The 23,417-nt window shown below is 44.5% G+C and overlaps 1 protein-coding gene across 1 annotated transcript in view; it reads right to left on the bottom strand.

Moving 5' to 3' along the window:
* LOC124011589 (A disintegrin and metalloproteinase with thrombospondin motifs 5-like) overlaps positions 1–23,417 on the bottom strand; it is a 40,765-nt gene that overhangs the window by 10,745 nt on the left and 6,603 nt on the right. Inside the window, exons 2-6 of the mRNA XM_046325043.1 lie at positions 10,864–10,996; positions 10,020–10,187; positions 9,352–9,635; positions 2,275–2,458; positions 1,786–1,961 (exon numbers count right to left, since the gene is read on the bottom strand). Coding sequence (XP_046180999.1) covers positions 1,786–1,961; positions 2,275–2,458; positions 9,352–9,635; positions 10,020–10,187; positions 10,864–10,996 — 945 coding nt within the window. The remainder of the gene's footprint in view (positions 1–1,785; positions 1,962–2,274; positions 2,459–9,351; positions 9,636–10,019; positions 10,188–10,863; positions 10,997–23,417) is intronic.

Below are 23,417 nucleotides of genomic sequence, written 5' to 3'. Positions count from 1 at the left end.
GCCTCTTGGCTGCATCTCTGATCAGTCTTCTTCTTGTATGAGCTGAAAGTTTAGAGGGACGGCCAGGTCTTGGTAGATTTGCAGTGGTCTGATACTCCTTCCATTTCAATATTATCGCTTGCACAGTGCTCCTTGGGATGTTTAAAGCTTGGGAAATCTTTTTGTATCCAAATCCGGCTTTAAACTTCTTCACAACAGTATCTCGGACCTGCCTGGTGTGTTCCTTGTTCTTCATGATGCTCTCTGCGCTTTTAACGGTCCTCCGAGACTATCACAGTGCAGGTGCATTTATACGGAGACTTGATTACACACAGGTGGATTGTATTTATCATCATTAGTCATTTAGGTCAACATTGGATCATTCAGAGATCCTCACTGAACTTCTGGAGAGAGTTTGCTGCACTGAAAGTAAAGGGGCTGAATAATTTTGCACGCCCAATTTTTCAGTTTTTGATTTGTTAAAAAGGTTTGAAATATCCAATAAATGTCGTTCTCCTTCATGATTGTGTCCCACTTGTTGTTGATTCTTCACAAAAAATACAGTTTTATATCTTTATGTTTGAAGCCTGAAATGTGGCAAAAGGTCGCAAAGTTCAAGGGGGCCGAATACTTTCGCAAGGCACTGTATCTGTCAAGGTCCCTCAATCGATTAATGAATTTCAAGCAAAAGAAGGGAACTGATTGATAGATGTGCAAAAAAAAGCAGATGTGGAATAGCCTTTTGAGCGTGGTGAAGTTATTAATTACACTTTGGATGGTGTATCAATACACCCAGTCACTACAAAGATACAGGCGACCTTTCCAACTCAGTTAAAGGAGAGGAAGGATTTCACCATGCCTGTACACCAAGCATGTACTGAATAAAACATATTCCAAAAACATGCATCCTGTTTGCAACAAGGCACTTCAGTAATCCTGCAAAAAAATGTGGCTTTACTTTTTGTGCTGAATACAAAGCGTTATGTATGGGTTAAACCAACACAACCCTTCACTTAGTACCATTCTTCATATTTTCAAGCATGGTGGTGGCTGCATTATGTTATGAGTGTGCTTGTCATCGGCAAGGACCAGGGAGTGTTTTTAGGATAAAAATAAATGGAATACAGCTAAGCACAGGCAAAATCCTAGAGGAAAACTTGGTTCAGTCTTCTTTCAGACACTAGGAGACGAATTCACAATTGAGCAGGACAATAACCTAAAACACAAGGCCAAATCTACAATGGAATTGCTTTCCAAGGCGACATTGAATGTTCCTGTGTGGCCTAGTTACCATTTTGACAGAGCTTGAAGAATAAGAAAAATTGGCAAATATTGTCCAATTCAGGTGTGCGGAGCCCTTAGAGAATTACCCAAAAAGCCTCAGCTGTAATTGCTGCCAAAGGTGTTTCTAACATGTTTTGTCTCAAGGTGGTGAATACTTATCTAATCAAGATATATTAGTGTTTTTTTATTGTTATATTTTATACATGTTCAAATTTTTCTTCCACTTTACAGACTATTTTGTGTAGATTGTTGACCAAAAATGACAATTAAGTCAATTTCAATCCCACTTTGTAACACAACAAATGTGGGAAAAGTCAAGTGAATTCTTTCTGAAGGCACTGTATGTATATATCATTATCATGGCTATATCAATATCATCATCATCATCATTATCATACTTGCAGAACGGACACTACAAGTCTTGCTAACATAGGTAGTGGACTAGTGGAAGACAGCACTCCAAAGTACTGTACCCTCACTCACACTTTTTCACTCCCCAGTGCCCTTCTCTTATTCACTCACCCTCTGCGAGAACACCACATAGTAGCCTGTGCCCTTAGCCCGGCATGTCAGCTTGCACACATCTTTGGGGAGCACTCCTGCGAACTTGGGTACCCACTCCACAAAGGTCTTCATCCCCTTAGGGTCTGTCTGGGGGCCGTTCCGCACCTCACACTGCTCCTGGCGGAAACTCTTACCTAGAGGAGGAAAGTTCCACCACACGTTAGAGTGGGAATATTAGAGTTTCAGACTGTGTGTGTGTGTGTGTGTGTGTGTGTGTGTGTGTGTGTGTGTGTGTGTGTGTGTGTGTGTGTGTGTGTGTGTGTGTGTGTGTGTGTGTGTGTGCGTGCGTGTGTGTGTGAAAGAGAGAGTCAAAATATTTACCATTCATTGATCTATTGTAAGCCTGTGTATTTGCCTGAGCAAATGTATACTTGTGTGTGCTTATGCGTGTCTATACCACTATGTGATCACACACGTCAGCTAGTCAATCTGCAGTGCGACACTCACTGGGCGAGGGGCACGGGGTGGCACTGCAGGACCTGTAGATGGCTCTCTTGCCGGTGCAGTAGCGCCCATTGTTTCGGGGTGGCGGGTTGTTACATAGACGCTGGGCGAACTGCACCCCTCCACCACACGTCCTCGAACATGCCCCCCACGGACCCCACGAACTCCAACTACCATGGTTAGATGCCTTGGAGAGGAGAATGAGGAGAGGAGAGCGTGAAGATGAAAGAGAAAGAGGAGATATGAGAGATGGAGGTGATAGGAAAGAGATTGAGAGAGAGATAGAGAGAGAAAGAGAGGAGAGAGATCAGAGGAGGAGAGGGAGGAGAGAGATAAGCGAGTACTGTTAAAGTTGCCTAGTGCGCACATTAAAAGTTGTCAGCCAAGCCACGTGTAAAATGTGTGTCTGTGTGTGTGTGTTATGCATTTGTCTGTGCATGTGTGATGCATGTGTTTATGTGTGTGTGTGTGTGTGTGTGTGTGTGTGTGTGTGTGTGTGTGTGTGATCCATTTGTGTATCTGCATGCAGGTGATGGTCTGTGCAAGTTGAATACATTGAGAGGGTTGTGGGGTGATAGAAATGAAAGTAATGATGATGATAGAAATTAAAGTAATGTTCAAAGGCGACCCAGTACATCAAGGCAATGTCAGACTGTTGCATTGTGCTATGCTAGCTCACATGCTAGCATACAACATCTTGAGGGTATAGGGTGAAGTTGCCCCAAGATGCTGATCTTGGGTCAGTTTAGCATTTTCCCAACTAATGGTTAAGGTTAGGATTGGGGGAGAGAAAGCTGATCTGAACTGTCTAGATTTTTTACGATTTGTCTCTATTCTTCTTTATTTGTTTGTTCTGTGTTTTTAATTTTACATTTGTATTATTACTGTAATTGTATATGCTATAGATGTTGATATCATTATTATATATTCTAGAATATTGATATTTGCAATTCCAGAACTGTGATGACATCACAGAGATACATCTATCCTGATTTACCTCTATGACATGACCATTTACCATATACATATACATATACATATATATATATATATATATATATATATATATATATATATATATATATATATATATATTGTATATACTGTATATTGTTTGTATAGTATTTTGTATTGTTTTAGGTCTTGACGATGAAGGGGAGGTAACGGAGACTGGCAGTCTCTAAAGTGATTGTCAAGTTTCTGTTTTTTACTTTATGTATTTTATGTACTTTGTGTATTTGACTGTTTCTAAACTGTTAGTAAAAACGAATTCATGATATTACTAGACTAATGGTAACAAGTTCCTCAACATGGAAAGATATAATGTTGTTAGTTAGTAGATCTGGGTTCAAATAGGCCTAGTATTCTAATATAATACTTTCAGCATTGCTTAAGCCTGTCTGAGGTGCCAGATGGGCAGGGTTCACACTTTTGGGAGTATTCCATTGGTTCCAATGTGACAGGCAAGCTCAATCAAGCACAGAATTAAACTCAGGTTCAGTTGTTAGATAGAATAACAATGATTCATTCTACAGGTTCTATTCATTCCAATTCTGAATTCTGTCTTACTACATACAACTATCAACCCATAGAATTAGAATGATTCATTCTATGGGTTCTATTCATTCCAATTCTATCCCATGACAACTATCAACCTATATAATTACAATGATTAATTATAATTCTATATTCTATCACACTACACTTCATTCTATTGTTTTTTGGGTTGTTAGTTGTAGTGGGTTCAGACCTGGGTTCAGGACCTTGTGCTCAATTGAGCTTTCCTCGGTGGACCCATAGAATAGTCCAAAAACGGTAAACCCCACCCATCTCGCACTCCAAGCAGTATAGAGCAATGATCAAAGTATTTGAAAGATTTCATATAGGTTTTGAACCCAGGTCTGAGTGGGTCATCATGACCAGCGACTGACAGTTGGGCTGAAATAGGCTGTAAAATTAACATGTACTCTCTTACTGACTTACGGATGATCATTCTTACAGACTAGCCTTCAGCTCAAAGCCATGGAGGGGGATAAGAAAAGTTCGGAGTCCAACCAGAAAAAGGAGGAGGAGTTAAGGAGGATGGAGGAGGAGTTTAAGAGGAGGGAGGAAGGAAATGGAGAAGAGGGAGGAGCAGGTGGAGAGGAAGGAGGTGGAGAAGAGGGAGCTGCAGGTGGAGAAGAGGGAGGAGCAGGTGATGGTGGAAAGGAGGGAGGTGGCGGAGGAGAGGAAGGAGGTGGTAGAGGAGAAGAAGGAGGTAGCGGAGTAGAGGAAGAAGGTGGCGGAGCAGAGAAAGGAGGTGGAGGAGGATAGGAAGGAGGTGGCAGAGGTGAGAAAAGAGGTTGAGGTGGCAAGGAGGGAGGTGGAGAAGAGGGAGATGCAAGTGGAGAAGATGGAGAAGACTGCAGGGAGAGAAGAGAAGATTCTGAGAAGAGAGAGGTGGCAGATTGTTCTGAAAATCAAGTGGCTGATGGAAGAGAGGATGGCTGTCAGGGAGGAAAAGGAGAATGTTCTGAACTGGGAAGAGGATGTGAAGGTGAAGGTGGAGGTGAAGGGAGAGGAAGTGGAGAGGTTGAAGTGCAGCTGGAGAAAGAGAAAGAGTTGACAGAGGGAAAGACAAGGAAGATGGAGAAGGAGAGGCTGAGGAAGGAGAGAGAGGAGGTGGAAGGAATGAGGATGGAGAGGGAGAGGATGAAAATGAATAGACTGGGGCAGGAGTCAATGTTGAAGAGATGGAGAGAGGAGGACTCTGGCAAATCAAGCCAAACTCCTGGACATAAAGGACAGAGAAGAGAGAAAAGGACAAGGAGTCAAGGAGTGGATGAAGAAGGAGTTGGAGAGGAGGAAGGAAGAGCGAGAGGCGTTGGTGAATGAGAGACAGAGTCTGGTGAGTAGGATGGTCGAGAATGAAAGAGAGATGAAATCCTACAGGGACAGTTGCTATGTAGCATTAAGGTCAGGAGTAGAACATTTTATAGCCCTAACCCAACACATAATCAATAAACTAACAATGGACTGTAACCCCTCATCTTTGATCCTAGGATTAACCTAACCCCCCTATGTCCTGTTTTTATTTTGTTGCAGCTCTCAATGGGTCGTTGTATCCCCCTCCTCTTCACCCTTAGGCCCCCAAGGGGGACCACCCTCCAGCAGGTGTGAAACCTCCTGCCCTCTCCTATGCTCTCCTCACCTATCCTCCAATCCCATCCGCTCCCCTCTCCTCTTCCCATCCAAAATAAACATGCATATTTTCATTGAACATTTTGTTTGTGATTACTTTGAAATAGATCATTGGTCTAGATAGATCTACTGTATATTCTAGTTAGATGTCCAGCAAGTTGGTCTAGATATACAATATAGACTGTGTTTGGGAATCTACTCTGAATATATAGTTTACCAAGCTACCAAATACTGCACACGGGAAGAATTTAACCTACACTAAATCTACCCTTAAGAAAAATATAATTTACTTATCTAAAGTTACTAAATCTGAAATTACAAGAACAGATCACTGGAGTCAGACGTTGACAGAATGTGTAATTTTGCTTATTAAACACAAAAACGATGTATCAAGTGAGAATTAGGCAGGTCTGCTGCTGAAAAAGAAAGGGAATTCTTGCCAACAACCATATATATATATATTTTTAAGGAGTGTATGTTTCCAGTGATTAGCTACTCAACTACATGGCAAAAAAGTAATTAACTACTGAAAACACAAACAAGCTTCTGTAAAATGTGGTTAAATTACTAGTCGCAAAACATGTAGTTCACGACTCCACAACACTGAATATGTCTAGTTGGTCTAGAACTATATTCTAGTTAGGTGACTATAGCCTGACATATCATTAGTGTCAATAGCCACAAGTCAAAATATGAATGACCAAAGCATATACAGTAGGCTTTGTATATTCTGTTGACAGTGATTCAGGTGGGATGTCTCTTTTAATAATTCAAAATGAAGTTACACTGTAAATCCAATAGAAGGAACATTTTTTGAACGTAATGTTTCAACACAAAGACAACCAGAATGGTGGTTACGATTAAAGTATAGTGAGTTCTCTGCTGCTTGTCATAAGAGTGACTGAAACTCAGGGACACAGAAGTTGAAAAGACTCAATAGAAACAGCCTGCTAAGAGGACAGTCTGAGAGGAGGGAGACATAGTAAACACACAGGCATGCCCACATACAAAAGAAACATTCTTTCCCTCCTTCTCCGACCTGCCAAAAATACACCCAGTCACTCCTCTGGTAATCTTGTTCCAAATCAAATTCAATGGAATTAGATTAATTGAGAGTATGTGACAGTAAAGCCTAAATAAATGACAACGTTACGGGAACCTTCTAATTCGTTCCAACTCTCTCCTACCCTCCCTCTACCGCTACACTGAGAGTACAAAACATTAAGAACACCTTGTACATGTAAAGACTAGATTCAATCAAGAATAGTCTGATTGGGTGACAATATTAGCCTACCAGTTGTGAATGATATATTATTACTTGTGAATGATGCCCAGCTTAAGGCAAGAAACAGTGCCTGCCTTTTTTTTGCGACTTTTTTAAATCATGGTCACACACCTCATGTAGGCCGATATATTTTGACAAGGTTTTGACAAGACATTAAAGTGGCTAAATAACTTCTTAAAATGAAGCACATTAACTGGCATACATACTCAAGAGTGTGAATTTCAAGTTTGGGGAATAACTTTTTCACCATAAAAATGCACCTTTATAATAAAAGCAGTACATGCATAACCGCACTTGCGGTCACTATTGAGAATGCTGATTTCCAGCTAATGGAACATTCATATTCATACTGCCGTGTGCACATTGCTGAGCTTATAATGTGAAGAAATAGCCTAATAGTTTATCAACATTTTAAGCTAAACGTTCTGATCTGTTGTGTCAGGCTCATTGCTTAAAACAGTCTTTTAAAATGCTAATGGTTGTATTAATTTGGGATCCCACAATTGTCCCAGACTATGTTTGGAATATTTTTTTTCTTTCTCAGAATAGGTCAACTTTTGTACTATGAGGACAGTAGATTGACGTAGGCTAGTGCTTTTGCTGTTCGTTAGGCCTAATCATCTTGTTGGCTGACGAAATGTAAATGTGGACAGTTCTTCCAATATCTTCAATATGCGCCTCGGAATTGGATAGGGATGTGTGCAGTTGCATCCCCGATGTGTCTGTCTTCACTTGTAGCCTGTGAGAAATACTCAATCACATGATGGAGAGCAATGTGAGTGAGAGGTGCTTCGTCACACAGCCGGGAGAAGGGAATTATAATTATTATATTCAGACCAAGGGCACCAATGGCCACTGGCATGAACTTTTGTAGGGGGAATTACGGCCACACAAAAGGGATGGAGCTGGGAAATTCGAGGCACTATCAAGTGCTTGTCAAATTGTGAATGAGAGACTGATGAAGTGTGTACAGCCTGCTCTAAAAAACAAAGCAGCGCTCATGCCTTTCATGCAACTTCTTTTCAAACCATCATTAAAGTCACATCATGAAGCCTTAGAATGTATTAAAAATCAAAACATGTAGCCCAACATTGGTATCACAACTAAAGTTACATGAATAGCTCTAAATTAAGCATATAGGAGTACCGGTTTCTTTGTTAACAGCTACACACAGATTAGGCGCAGAATATTCTTTCTACTATATTCAGTTATTTTCAATTCTATTCTTCATACTATACAATAATATAAAATACTGCCACGGAATTCTAAGCAAATCTTGTCTACTAAATGAACTAGCGTAGCCCACAGCCATATGGCATAGCCAGATCAGGGCCGAACATAAGGACAACTCAGAGTGTGCTATTCTGTTCTTCGGAAATAGACTACATTTTCTTCACATCATGTTTCCTTAGACCTGTCTAAAATAAATAATGGATTTACTGTGATGGTGTAGCCTATATTACATGGAATTATTAGACTTAAAATGTAGATGTTCCAAAGGTCTGCATCAGTGGCTTGTAGGCTATGCGTGGAAGCTAAATGTGTTTATGGTAATTAGGGTCAATTACCGTGAGACGGGCAGTTATTTGCTTGAGAATCACAGGCTGACAAAATTTCAGGACCGCCACAGCCCTACACCTGGCCCCTACTAACATACCCCGTTCAAAGGCACTTAAATCTTTCGTCTTGCCCATTCACGCTCTGAATGACACATGTACGCAATCCACGTCTCAACTGTCTCAAGGCTTAGAAAATCCTTCTTTAACCCGTCTCCTCCCCTTCATCTACACTGATTGAAGTCGATTTAACAAGTGACATAAATAAGGGATCAAAGCTTTCACTTGGTCAATCAGAGCCGACAAGGTGAAAGAGCAGGTGTCCTTAATGTTTTGTACACTCAGTGTATATTTCTTGTGAAACTTGTCCACACTTTCACCTAACTCCATCCCTGCCTCTCATTCTTTCTGTCCCTCTCTCTATGCTCCCTCCCTCATTCCTCTTCTCCTTGTTTTATAGTGTCTCTCAATGCTATTGTTGGCACTCTCACCCTACTCACCCTACTCCGCAGTCCACCCGCCCCCCTCTACTACCACTCTCCCTACACTCCTCCCTCTCTCCCACCTTCATTCCTCTCACCAAGTAGTATAATTTGAGATGTTGTCACCCTATTGGGCAGGAGGTAGCCTAGAGGTTATAGCGTTGGGTGAGTAATCGAAAGGTTGCTGGTTGGAATACCGAGCCGACAAGGTGAAAATCTGTTAATGTGCCCTTGAGCAAGGTACTTAACCCTAATGTGCTCCAGGGGTGCCATACTACTATGGCTGATCCTGTAAAACAACACATTTCACTGCACCTATCTGGTGTTTGTGACAATACGTTTTATATATCATTTTTGCATTGTTGCCTCCCGTTCCCTCTCTCAACACTCTTCCTCTCCTTCCCAACCCGTTCTTTCCTCCCTCCCTCCTTCCCTCTCTATAGAATAATACATCATAATAAAGTAGCACTCATCTCTTTCACTACCTTCCACCCTGTCTATGCTGTCAGACTATTGCGTTGTGCTTCCCATTCCCTCTCCTCCCCTCCCGCCCTCTCGCCCTCCGCCCTGTCCTTACCGAGTAGTGTCTCTTGCGGGTCTTGTCCACGCACTTGCCCTGGAGGCAGATGCGACCCTTGCCACACGGCGTGCCCTCCACGGCGGGCAGCTTCTTGGTCAGGCACACCATCTGGCCCTGGCGTATCACTGCACACCATAGGCGGGCGCACACATCCATGCCCGGGCAGACCGTGTACTCAGGCCCAAACGCCAGGCGGCACTGGCGCACGGCATCGTAGCTCTGGCCGGGCAGCTCCTCTGAGCCGAGCATGGGCTGGCGAGGAGAGTCCAGGAGACAGTCGGCTGTAGAGGGGGAGAGAGGTAGACATGGTGTCCAATGTCAAAGGTTGTTTGTCTGTCTGGTTTGTCAAACCTTTGATCATTCTACTCTGCCACTCGATAGTTGTGAAGGGACATTGGATTACATTTGGCAAAGACAACAGCACATTAACTATGTACAGTAGGTGAGTCCATTGTTTAACCAAGTAAGTCATTCTCCTGACATTTACAATAAAGACTTGGTTAACTCCCTAACCATTAGTTCAGGGATAGTCAACTCTAGGCCTGGAGTGCCAAAATACTTCTGGATTTCATTCTCTCCTCTCCTCTCTCTCTCTCTTCTCATCTCCCCTCTATCCTATCCTGCCATTCTTCCCTGCTCTCCTTCACTCCCTCTTCATGTCTTACCGTTGCCATCGTCAAAGAAGTCCGTGATGGTAGCTGAGGTGCAGCGGCTCCAGGGTTTGGAGGCGTCGATGGAGGTCAGGATGGACGACATGAGACGCTTGTCCGCGCTGGCGCCGAAACGCTCTTCGCAGAACTTGGAGTCGTCGTGGGACAGGCCCAGCAAGTGGCCTTTGGTTCACAGACAGAGAGACGGACAGGCAGGCAGACAGAAATACAAATCATTTTGGGGGGGTGTTTATTACACAGTGAGCATTGTGTTCTTGAGTGTGTATTTGTATTTACTAAGAATCCCCATACTCTTCCTGGAGTCCAAACATGATTAAGGCAACTACATCACAAAAAAACAAAAAACAGTACAACATATACAACACATTATTACACCACTACTCTACCATTACATATATACAATACAAAATGCATAATACCACAATACAACAATATTACAACATTACAATGTACGTGTGTTAGCGTGTGTCTGCGCATGCGTGTGTGTGCCTGTGTTTATGTCTCTTCACAGTATGCTTCATTCCATAACCTGTAGTTGTATCTGTTTTTTTTAAATCAGATTTTACTGCTCGCTTGAGTTACTTGGTGTGGAATAGAGTTCCATGTAGTCATGGGTCTATGTAGTATTGTGTTTTCCAGAGTTTGTTCTGGATTTGGGGACTATGAAGAGACCCCTGGTGACAGTGATAGCAATAGAGTTTGGATGTGTGTTTGCATGTGCTTACGTACTTAAACAAATGTGTGGGAATGTGAGTGTGTATGTATGTATTGGCAGGTAATTGAGTGTGTGTGTGTGTGTGTGTGTATGTTTGTATGCAGGTGTGTGAGCGGTGCCCACCTATCTCGTGTGCCACGGTGAAGGCGGCATGGAGTCCGTCGTCCTCTATGACGGCACAGCTTCTCTCTGGTGAGCAGATGGTGCCAACGTCGGCCATGCCCAGTGTGTCACACGAGTGGTGCCCACACAGGTCCTATACAGGGGGCACAAGCAAGTGGAAAGGGTGATATTACATAAAAATACCTTCCTTCCCCTTTCTTTACATATGGCTTTACTTTGTCCATCACCTGAGATTGAATGTATGTGTCATGTTAAATGTTGATTTTAAGTTAGTGTAAAGTTAGGGCACACATATATACTGCAGGACTCACACACACACACACCAAAACACAGACAATGCAAGGACAAGCTGGAAAGATTACAGATGAGAAATGAGAGGAGATCAGAAGTCAATAGACCTTATTTGGCCCATAATTGTTGATTCACTATATTTCTGCTCTTTCTTCAACCAATCAATCAATCAATCAATCAATATCTCTCTTTCTCTCTCTCTCTCATAGGGCACTGTGTATTGCCCAGTGTTCCAGCTCCCACACAGATCTACACAGATGGTGCCCAGAGGGCTTGAAGCTACTCTGCTGTGTAGAGGAATCAATCAGTCAATCAAACACTGTGTCCCTATGCCATCGACTGTCTCGTTCTCCGAAACACAGACACACATGCACGCACACGGACACACACACGGAGACACAAGTATGCATGCACAAACAGACACACAGGCATGCACACACATAAACACACACACTCTCACAGTATACATACAGTGTGTACATTATTAACTGTAAAAGTGCACGTGTCATGTATGAATGAGATAAGGGCACACACACACACACTCCTCTCCACTCCACCCACCAACCCAGGCCCCCCTCCCACACACATCCTGTGGACAGGATGAATCCCTTGATAAGTGGTGTTGACAGGCCCGTTGTGCCCTTTGTGAGAGACTCTCTGGGGTGTGTATTTACTTGTCTCAGATGGAGCACTTTAGGAACAAACCCGTCTATGTTCTGTTCTGGGCTCTCCAACACATGACCAACAGGGGGGAACGCCTCATACACATACTCTAGACACAAACTCTGGCTGTGTCCGAAATGGCACCCAATTCCCTACATAGTGCACTATTTTTGACCAGGGTCTATAGGGCCATTAGAGCCATTTCGGCCGTAGCCCTAGTGTGGTACCCTATTTACCCTATATACTGAACATCTTAGGGCTCTGGTCAAAAGTAATGCACTATGTAGGGAATAGGGTGTCATTTCAGACACACTCTTGCTTTAGACAGAAACTCTTAAAAGAGAAAGTCCCCTACTTACTAAAAGAGAAATAAAAACAAAGTCAAATACAGTCCAGTCCGATTCCATTTCACTAAATTGACCCCTGATGTGTGTGCAGATGGAGAGAATAGACATGACATGTTTTCAACTCCTTGTTGTCACTATCAGATGAACTAGCCAATCGGGAGGGACATTGTAGAAACCAACATGTTCACCATAGATGTGCTGGTTTTCCTGTTTCTTACTTACTAGCTTGTCCCTGTCTCTCTTTCTCTCTCCCTTTCACTCTCTTTTGTTTACTTGAACTTGTTGTCCCCAACTCGCTCTGCCTCCCACTCCCCCTTACACTCTGTCCCTGTCTCTCTCATGTTCCCTCTGTGTCTTTCTCACTTTCACTCTGTCTGTCTGTCTCTCTTCTTTTTTTCTCCTATCCCTCCCGCTCTTCAGTGTGTTTCCAGCTTGGTATTTTCCTTTTTATCCTACGGGGCTTTCACAGACATAGAGGTTGGACGAGAGAAAGAAAGAGGGAGGGTGAGAAAGAGAGAGCAAGAGAAATAAAGTTATGGAATCAGACACCTGGGGAAAGGGATGGGAGGATGGAGGAAATTAAATGAGAGGAGGAAAGAATGGAGGGAATGGGATGTTATGGAAATATTGAGGAAAAAAACTCAGCACCGGTGGTAAGGTATTTAGGTCAGTAGACAATCATATTAGAAGGCTGAGGGTGTGCGTGAGAAAGAAAGTTAGGGTGTGTTTGTGTTTGCATGTACGTGTGTGTGTGACATGCACCTGTGTGTGTGTGTGTGTGTGTGTGTGTGTGTGTGTGTGTGTGTGTGTGTGTGTGTGTGTGTGTGTGTGTGTGTGTGTGTGTGTGTGTGTGTGTGTGTGTGTGTGTGTGTGTGTGTGTGTGTGTGTGTGTGTGTGTGTGTGTGTGTGTGTGTGTGTGTGTGTGTGTGTGTGAGTCTTGGGTCAACTGGGGAACACACCCTAGCTTCGTTCGAAAAACACAGTTCCACTCTGAGTAAAGGGAGAGTGTCAATCACAGACACACACACACACACACACACACTGTCAGTTGGTGGCGTTAGCGCGGTCTTGCACACACACACAAACACCGCTAATACTGTATCATGGAGAGAGTCCAGAGAGACTAACCACAACAACTTGTCAATCAAAAATCAGTGTCAACAATGTAATCGTCAACTAACCGTGAAATGAATGGCCTGCCAATCACCGGTGAGAGTGACATTAGCCAATTAAATGGCAATTGTACTAGGCTAGAGCCCGCCCTTCAAAGATTTTCCTGGTCAGGCCCTGACAAAACTCCTGGCCCAGTGACCTATGACACACATTTAAGCGGCTACTTTCATCCAATAACATGACAGTATCCTTCATATTCAACCATATCAGCCAATCAGAGAGACTGTGATTGTCATTCCAGAGGTAGGATATAAAAAGGCAAAATCCTAGAGCAGCAGTTCTACTCTGAGATGCTTTGTGAATATCATCCCTGACCTTAACTGCTAGTTGATCATTTAACTCATTGGCATTGTTTTGTCTACTAAACAAACCAGATAGCAACAGACAGAGACCCCCTTCCAAAACATCCATATGTCCATTCTATCATTCCAACTCCAGTGCACATGCACACACTCTATCATATGTGCTGTGAAGAATTTAATATATACGGAAGTGTATTATTTGACTTGAACAGAGTGTGTCCTGTGTGCTCTCCTGTCTCTTCTCCTAGCTCATGTTTGTTTTGAGTGTGTATGTCTGACTGTGTGTCGGCTTACAGTGTTTCTGCTTACAGTGTGTGTGTGTGTGTGTGTGTGTGTGTGTGTGTATGCGTGTGTGTGAACATGCGCACATGTGTTTAAGGTGTGTGAGTTGCCCGGTCCTCTCCTCCTAATAGGTAGGCCTATATCTCCTCTGTTTGTTATGAGACTGGGGTATTTCACAGGTCCTATATTTCATGCCTATATAAACTCTGCCATTCAACTTTCGACCTATCACTCGGTCCACGTGATTGGTCAGGAACATCTTGTTATATGCCATAGCTGCCTGGTAAGAGTGTGTGATAGGCTACTCTGCATCACACATTATGAATGAACTTTTCAGACCCGGCACCTGCATAAGGTGATTGTGTGTTTTGTGTATACATTGACAATAACCTGTCTGGGAACGGGGTTCCGCTAGCGGTGAAATTGCAGGGCGCCAAATTCAAACAACAGAAATCTCATGAATCAAATTTCTCAAACATACAAGTATTAGGCACCATTTTAAAGAAAACATTCTCGTTAATCCAGCCATAGTGTCTGATTTCAAAAAGGCTTTACAGCGAAAGCTCCACAAACGATTATGTTAGGTCACCACCAAGTCACAGAAAATCACAGCCATTTTTCCTGCCAAAGAGAGTTGTCACAAAAAGCAGAAATATAGATAAAATTAATCACTAACCTTTGATGATCTTCATTAGATGACACTCATAGGACGTCATGTTACACAATACATGTGTTTTGTTCGATAAAGTGAATATTGATATCCAAAAATCTAATTTTACATTGGCGTGTAATGTGCCATAGTTACAAAACATGCGGTGATTTTGCAGAGAGCCACATCAATTCACAGTAATACTCATCATAAACATTAATAATAGATACAACTACTATACATGGAACTTTAGATCAACTTCTCCTTAATGCAACCGCTGTGTCAGATTTCATTTTTTTTACGGAAAAAGCATACCATGCAATAATCTGAGTACGGCGCTCAGAGCCCATAGCACTATCCACCATGATGTGTAGTCAACATTAGTCAGAAATAGTATTATAAATATTCACTTACCTTTGATGATCTTCATCAGAATGCACTCCCAGGAATCCCAGTTCCACAGTAAATGTTTGATTTGTTCGATAAAGTTCATAATTTATGTCCAAACACCTCCTTCTGTTACCGCGTTTAGTAAACAAATCAAAACTCACGAGACGGACGAAAATTCCAAAAAGTTATATTACTGGTCGTAGAAACATATCAAATGATGTATAGAATCAATCTTTAGGATGTTTTTATAATAAATCTTCAATATTCTCCCAACCGGAGAATTCCTTTGTCTGTAGAAAAGCAATGGAACGAGAGGTAACTTTCTCATGACCGAGCGTCTCGAGCCCATGGCTCTCTGCCAGACCTCTGACTCTTTCCTTTCTCATTCAGCCCCCCTTCACAGTAGAAGCCTGAAACAACGTTCTAAAGACCGTTGACATCTAGTGGAAGCCTTAGGAAGTGCAACATGACCAATATCCCGCTGTATCTTCAATAGGGACTGAGTTGAAAAACTACTAACCTCAGATTTCCGACTTCCAGGTTTGTTAAAAAAAAGGTTTTTGCCTGCCATATGTGTTCTGTAATGCTCACAGACATCATTCAAACAGTTTTAGAAACTTGAGAGTGGTTTCTATCCCATACTACTAATAATATGCATATATTAGCATCTGGGACTGAGCAGGAGGCAGTTTACTCTGGGCACGCTTTTCATCCAAAAGTGAAAATGCTGCCTCCTAGCCCAAACAGGATAATCTAAGTGTTATTGCTTTGAGCAAAGCCACTGTGCTGTGCACCACTGGGGTGACATGTCTGTCTATCTGGTGAAACTACCAGGGACATCTGCAGGGTACTGTTCTTTAACATAGAAACAACAGTAATTGAACTTCTCAATAATGAATAAGAGGGCAGATCTGATCCTAGATCAGTAGTCCTACTTTGGGACGTTTTGCAAATACGTGCCCTTAACCTTCAACAGATACGTAACCTTCAAAAAAAGGAGATGTAGCCTAACATTTCTATGCTTTCTTTGCTCTCTGCATACACACTCTCTCGTTCTCAGAGTCCTCCCTCTGTCCCTCTCTCTCTCCCTGTCACTTTCTCAAAGTCCACACACACTCGCTCCTTCTCTCTCTCTCTCTCTCTCTCTCTCTCTGTGTCCTCTCTCTATCACTCTAGCCCCCTCTATCTTTCTCTCTCTACCTCTCTCTCTGGCAACAAGGAAACCTTAAACACTTATGTCCTAGTGCACGGGGGAACAATCAAAGAGGCTACAATAAACATCTCAATTGACAAACAGTACAGTGTAATGAGAGAAGGTGATATTGACCTAGTTATGAATCACTGTTCATGACTCTGAATGATCGGCTATGAAAAGCCAACTGACAATTACTCCTAAGGTGCTGACCTGTTGCACCCTCTACAACCACTGTGATTATTATTATCTGACCCTGTTGGTCATTTATGAACGTTTGAACATCTTGGCCATGTTCTGTTATAACACCCGGCACAGCCAGAAGAGGACTGGCCACCCCTCAGAGCCTGGTTCCTCTCTAGGTTTCTTCCTAGGTTCTGGCCTTTCTAGGGAGTTTTTCCTAGCTACCGTGCTTCTACATCTGCATTGCTTGCTGTTTGGGGTTTTAGGCTGGGTTTCGGTACAGCACTTTGTGACCCCGGTTAATGTAAAAAGGGTGTTATAAATACATTTGATTGATTGAGGATGTAATATTTATGGGGAATATTTCCAATCTGCATATTCATGTAATTATGTTTTCTTGGTTATTTCAAGTTGATTATTTCTGGGCTCTTTGTTTCTCTCTATGTCAGGGTTCCTAACTGGCAGCCCTAGTGTTTTTTTAAAATTACTTTTGATATTGTTGGACATAGACCGTAAAAACACCAACAAATGAACTCCAAGTGATTGTAATTTTGGAAATCTGTTTCCAAGTATTCTCACACATAATAGAGAGATAAATGTGATCATATACAAATGTAAGCAATGTTTGAAAGGGTTATGTTTTAGTCAAATATTATATCCGTTTGGCCTTCTTGTTAAGTTAAGAAGTTAAATTGCAGTCTACAAATGATTTATAATTATGTCCCGGCCCCCTGACCATCCGCTCAAGAAAGAAAATAGGCCTGAGGCAGAATCTAGTCGATGATCCCTGCTCTATGTTCTATCAGTAGAGAGCTCTTCTCTTCACAGTGAGGCTTTGTTTAATGTCCCGGTCCCCGGCGAGAGCAGTCATGCGTCCGGTCACACTGTGATGTAACCCCCAATAATCACACACAGGCACGCACATACACACGCGCATGCCGACACGCGCAATCCCACAAATGCACACACATACAAATTACAAATGCATACACACACAGAGTCCCCTCAATGTGTCTCTTGTTCGGTCCTGGTGCGGCATGCACAGAGCCCGGTGACACAGGCACAGGGTCAGCTCACTCAGGACACGGGTGTGTTGGAACCGGAGTAATTGGACCCATGCATGAATAACTTCATGTTCCAATAAACTCCCCCCCTCTACATCTCCAAAGAATGGATAGGTCTTGTCTCTGACTGCGAGAATGTAATATAATGATGGATTTGACTTATATTGAATGAGCGTGACTCACCCAAGCTACGACACTTACTTCTTTGATGACAAGCTACAGCAATGAGGGACAACTGAATGGAAGGGTTGTGTTTTAAAGATACAGTGATCTAACACTACAGCCAATCACGGAATCAGAGTTCAAATCCTATTGGCTGAGGGGATTCACTGACCTTTGACCTTTTGATATGTCATGGTCCACTCCAAACACCTTTCAGGTGTTATAATGTTGTTATGCTATGGAGTTGTTACTGTTGTTATGAACTGTCACTTGCCCCTGGGTAGTGCCTGCGCAAGGTATCTCCGTGACCGTTGTTCCAACCACTGTACCATCCATGCCACCTTACCCCCTGCCGGTGACACAGAGGGAAAGCACTGCCAAGTGGGTGGAAAGTCCATGCCCATGCAGGTGGTGGTAATAGTTGGCACACCGTGCTCCGCCAACTTGCCAAGCCCAGGTATGCTCATGTGGCGCTGCCAACAGCATCCACCTGGGCACCGGTGACAAAAAAAGTTACCTCGGTATTCCCGAGGTATTATTAATTTGTAATAATGACAATTATAACAATACTGAATGAACAATGAACACTTTTATTTTAACTTAATATAATACATAAATAAAATCAATTTAGTCTCAAATAAAATATGAAACATGTTCAATTTGGTTTAAATAATGCAAAAACTCGGTGTTGGAGAAGAAAGTAAAACTGCAAGATGTTGTCATGTTTTGTCTTATATTGTCTTGTCATTTTGCTTTTCCTTCTGTTCGTTTTCCCCCTGCTGGTCTTTTTAGGTTCGTTCCCCTTTTTCTCTCTCCCTCTCTCTCTCTCTTCTCTCTATCGTTCCGTTCCTGCTCCCAGCTGTTCCTATTCCCCTAATCAATCATTTAGTCTTCCCACACCTGTTCCCTATCTTTTCCCCTGATTAGAGTCCCTATTTCTCCCCTTGTTTTCCGTTTCTGTCCTGTCGGATCCTTGTATATTGTTCACCGTGCTGTGTCTTTGTATCGCCCTGTCGTGTCGTGTTTCCCTCAGATGCTGCGTGGTGAGCAGGTGTCTGAGTCTGCTACGGTCAAGTGCCTTCCCGAGGCAACCTGCAGTTTATGATCGAGTCTCCAGTCTGTTCTCGTCATTACGAGTGGAATTGTTCCTTATGCTTTATTTACCGCTCCGATTTGTCTAGGAGTATTGAATATTTACTTTACTGGATTAAAGACTCTGTTTTCGCCAAGTCGCTTTTGGGTCCTCATTCACCTGCATAACAGAAGGATCCGACCAAAGAATGGACCCAGCGACTACAGACGCTCGTAACACTGCCGTCGAGATCCAAGGAGCCATGCTCGGCAGACACGAGCAGGAATTGTCTGCTGCTCGTCATGCCGTGGAGAACCTGGCCGCTCAGGTTTCCGACCTCTCTGGACAGTTCCAGAGTCTTCGTCTCGTGCCACCTGTTACTTCCTGGTCTGCCGAGCCTCCGGAACCTAGGGTTAATAACCCACCTTGCTACTCCGGGCAGCCCACGGAGTGCCGCTCCTTTCTCACCCAGTGTGATATTGTGTTCTCTCTCCAACCCAACACATACTCTAGAGAGAGAGCTCGGGTTGCTTACGTCATTTCACTCCTTACTGGCCGGGCTCGAGAGTGGGGCACAGCTATCTGGGAGGCAAGGGCTGATTGTTCTACCAATTACCAGAACTTTAAAGAGGAGATGATTCGGGTTTTTGACCGTTCAGTTTTTGGTAGGGAGGCTTCTAGGGCCCTGGCTTCCCTATGCCAAGGTGATCGATCCATAACGGATTACTCTATAGAGTTTCGCACTCTTGCTGCCTCTAGTGACTGGAACGAGCCGGCGCTGCTCGCTCGTTTTCTGGAGGGACTCCACGCAGTGGTTAAAGATGAGATTCTCTCCCGGGAGGTTCCTTCCAGTGTGGACTCTTTGATTGCTCTCGCCATCCGCATAGAACGACGGGTAGATCTTCGTCACCAAGCTCGTGGAAGAGAGCTCGCGTCAACGGTGTTTCCCTGCTCCGCATCGCAACCATCTCCCTCCTCTGGCTCAGAGACTGAGCCCATGCAGCTGGGAGGTATTCGCATCTCGACTAAGGAGAGGGAACGGAGGATCACCAACCGCCTGTGTCTCTATTGCGGACTTGCTGGACATTTTGTCAATTCATGTCCAGTAAAAGCCAGAGCTCATCAGTAAGCGGAGGGCTACTGGTGAGCGCTACTACTCAGGTCTCTCCATCTAGATCCTGTACCACTATGTCGGTCCATCTACGCTGGACCGGTTCGGGTGCTACATGCAGTGCCTTGATAGACTCTGGGGCTGAGGGTTGTTTCATGGACGAAGCATGGCCTCGGAAACATGACATTCCTTTCAGACAGTTAGACAAGCCTACGCCCATGTTCGCCTTAGATGGTAGTCATCTTCCCAGTATCAGATTTGAGACACTACCTTTAACCCTCACAGTATCTGGTAACCACAGTGAGACTATTTCTTTTTGATTTTTCGTTCACCTTTTACACCTGTTGTTTTGGGTCATCCCTGGCTAGTATGTCATAATCCTTCTATTAATTGGTCTAGTAATTCTATCCTATCCTGGAACGTTTCTTGTCATGTGAAGTGTTTAATGTCTGCCATCCCTCCCGTTTCTTCTGTCCCCACTTCTCAGGAGGAACCTGGCGATTTGACAGGAGTGCCGGAGGAATATCATGATCTGCGCACGGTCTTCAGTCGGTCCCGAGCCAACTCCCTTCCTCCTCACCGGTCGTATGATTGTAGTATTGATCTCCTTCCGGGGACCACTCCTCCTCGGGGTAGACTATACTCTCTGTCGGCTCCCGAACGTAAGGCTCTCGAGGATTATTTGTCTGTGTCTCTTGACGCCGGTACCATAGTGCCTTCTTCCTCTCCGGCCGGGGCGGGGTTTTTTTTGTTAAGAAAAAGGACGGTACTCTGCGCCCCTGCGTGGATTATCGAGGGCTGAATGACATAACGGTTAAGAATTGTTATCCGCTTCCCCTTATGTCATCAGCCTTCGAGATTCTGCAGGGAGCCAGGTGCTTTACTAAGTTGGACCTTCGTAACGCTTACCATCTCGTGCGCATCAGAGAGGGGGACGAGTGGAAAACGGCGTTTAACACTCCGTTAGGGCATTATGAGTACCGGGTTCTGCCGTTTGGTCTCGCCAATGCGCCAGCTGTTTTTCAGGCATTAGTTAATGATGTTCTGAGAGACATGCTGAACATCTTTGTTTTTGTCTACCTTGACGATATCCTGATTTTTTCACCGTCACTCGAGATTCATGTTCAGCACGTTCGAGGTGTTCTCCAGCGCCTTTTAGAGAATTGTCTCTACGTGAAGGCTGAGAAGTGCTCTTTTCATGTCTCCTCCATTACTTTTCTCGGTTCCGTTATTTCCGCTGAAGGCATTCAGATGGATTCCGCTAAGGTCCAAGCTGTCAGTGAGTGGCCCGTTCCAAGGTCACGTGTCGAGTTGCAGCGCTTTCTAGGTTTCGCTAATTTCTATCGGCGTTTCATTCGTAATTTCGGTCAAGTTGCTGCCCCTCTCACAGCTCTTACTTCTGTCAAGACGTGTTTTAAGTGGTCCGGTTCCGCCCAGGGAGCTTTTGATCTTCTAAAAGAACGTTTTACGTCCGCTCCTATCCTCGTTACTCCTGACGTCACTAGACAATTCATTGTCGAGGTTGACGCTTCAGAGGTAGGCGTGGGAGCCATTCTATCCCAGCGCTTCCAGTCTGACGATAAGGTTCATCCTTGCGCTTATTTTTCTCATCGCCTGTCGCCATCTGAACGCAACTATGATGTGGGTAACCGCGAACTGCTCGCCATCCGCTTAGCCCTAGGCGAATGGCGACAGTGGTTGGAGGGGGCGACCGTTCCTTTTGTCGTTTGGACAGACTATAAGAACCTTGAGTACATCCGTTCTGCCAAAAGACTTAATGCTCGTCAAGCTCGTTGGGCGTTGTTTTTCGCTCGTTTCGAGTTTGTGATTTCTTACCGTCCGGGTAGCAAGAACACCAAGCCTGATGCCTTATCCCGTCTTTTTAGTTCTTCTGTGGCTTCTACTGATCCCGAGGGGATTCTTCCTTATGGGCGTGTTGTCGGGTTGACAGTCTGGGGACTTGAAAGACAGGTTAAGCAAGCACTCACGCACACTGCGTCGCCGCGCGCTTGTCCTAGTAACCTTCTTTTCGTTCCTGTTTCCACTCGTCTGGCTGTTCTTCAGTGGGCTCACTCTGCCAAGTTAGCTGGTCATCCCGGTGTTCGAGGCACTCTTGCTTCTATTCGCCAGCGCTTTTGGTGGCCGACTCAGGAGCGTGACACGCGCCGTTTCGTGGCTGCTTGTTCGGACTGCGCGCAGACTAAGTCAGGTAACTCTCCTCCTGCCGGTCGTCTCAGACCATTCCCCATTCCTTCTCGACCATGGTCTCACATCGCCCTAGACTTCATGACCGGTCTGCCTTTGTCTGCGGGGAAGACTGTGATTCTTACGGTTGTCGATAGGTTCTCTAAGGCGGCACATTTCATTCCCCTCGCTAAACTTCCTTCCGCTAAGGAGACGGCACAAATCATCATCGAGAATGTGTTCAGAATTCATGGCCTCCCGTTAGACGCCGTTTCAGACAGAGGCCCGCAATTCACGTCACAGTTTTGGAGGGAGTTCTGTCGTTTGATTGGTGCGTCCGTCAGTCTCTCTTCCGGGTTTCATCCCCAGTCTAACGGTCAAGCAGAGAGGGCCAATCAGACGATTGGTCGCATACTACGCAGCCTTTCTTTCAGAAACCCTGCGTCTTGGGCAGAACAGCTCCCCTGGGCAGAATACGCTCACAACTCGCTTCCTTCGTCTGCTACCGGGTTATCTCCGTTTCAGAGTAGTCTGGGTTACCAGCCTCCTCTGTTCTCATCCCAGCTTGCCGAGTCCAGCGTTCCCTCCGCTCAAGCGTTTGTCCAACGTTGTGAGCGCACCTGGAGGAGGGTGAGGTCTGCACTTTGCCGTTACAGGGCACAGACTGTGAGAGCCGCCAATAAACGAAGGATTAAGAGTCCAAGGTATTGTTGCGGCCAGAGAGTGTGGCTTTCCACTCGCAACCTTCCTCTTATGACAGCTTCTCGTAAGTTGACTCCGCGGTTCATTGGTCCGTTCCGCGTCTCCCAGGTCGTCAATCCTGTCGCTGTGTGACTGCTTCTTCCGCGACATCTTCGTCGCATCCATCCTGTCTTCCATGTCTCCTGTGTCAAGCCCTTTCTTCGCACCCCCGTTCGTCTTCCCTCCCCTCCTCCCGTCCTTGTCGAGAGCGCACCTATTTACAAGGTACGTAGGATCATGGACATGCGTTCCCGGGGACGGGGTCACCAATACTTAGTGGATTGGGAGGGTTACGGTCCTGAGGAGAGGAGTTGGGTTCCGTCTCGGGACGTGCTGGACCGTTCACTGATTGATGATTTCCTCCGTTGCCGCCAGGATTCCTCCTCGAGTGCGCCAGGAGGCGCTTGGTGAGTGGGGGGGTACTGTCATGTTTTGTCTTATATTGTCTTGTCATTTTGCTTTTCCTTCTGTTCGTTTTCCCGCTGCTGGTCTTTTTAGGTTCGTTCCCCTTTTTCTCTCTCCCTCTCTCTCTCTCTCTCTCTCTATCGTTCCGTTCCTGCTCCCAGCTGTTCCTATTCCCCTAATCAATCATTTAGTCTTCCCACACCTGTTCCCTATCTTTTCCCCTGATTAGAGTCCCTATTTCTCCCCTTGTTTTCCGTTTCTGTCCTGTCGGATCCTTGTATATTGTTCACCGTGCTGTGTCTTTGTATCGCCCTGTCGTGTCGTGTTTCCCTCAGATGCTGCG

The sequence above is a fragment of the Oncorhynchus gorbuscha genome, linkage group LG23, assembly GCF_021184085.1.
Source record: "Oncorhynchus gorbuscha isolate QuinsamMale2020 ecotype Even-year linkage group LG23, OgorEven_v1.0, whole genome shotgun sequence".
Taxonomy (NCBI): domain Eukaryota; kingdom Metazoa; phylum Chordata; class Actinopteri; order Salmoniformes; family Salmonidae; genus Oncorhynchus; species Oncorhynchus gorbuscha.
This window is presented reverse-complemented; position numbering and strand designations above follow the sequence as displayed.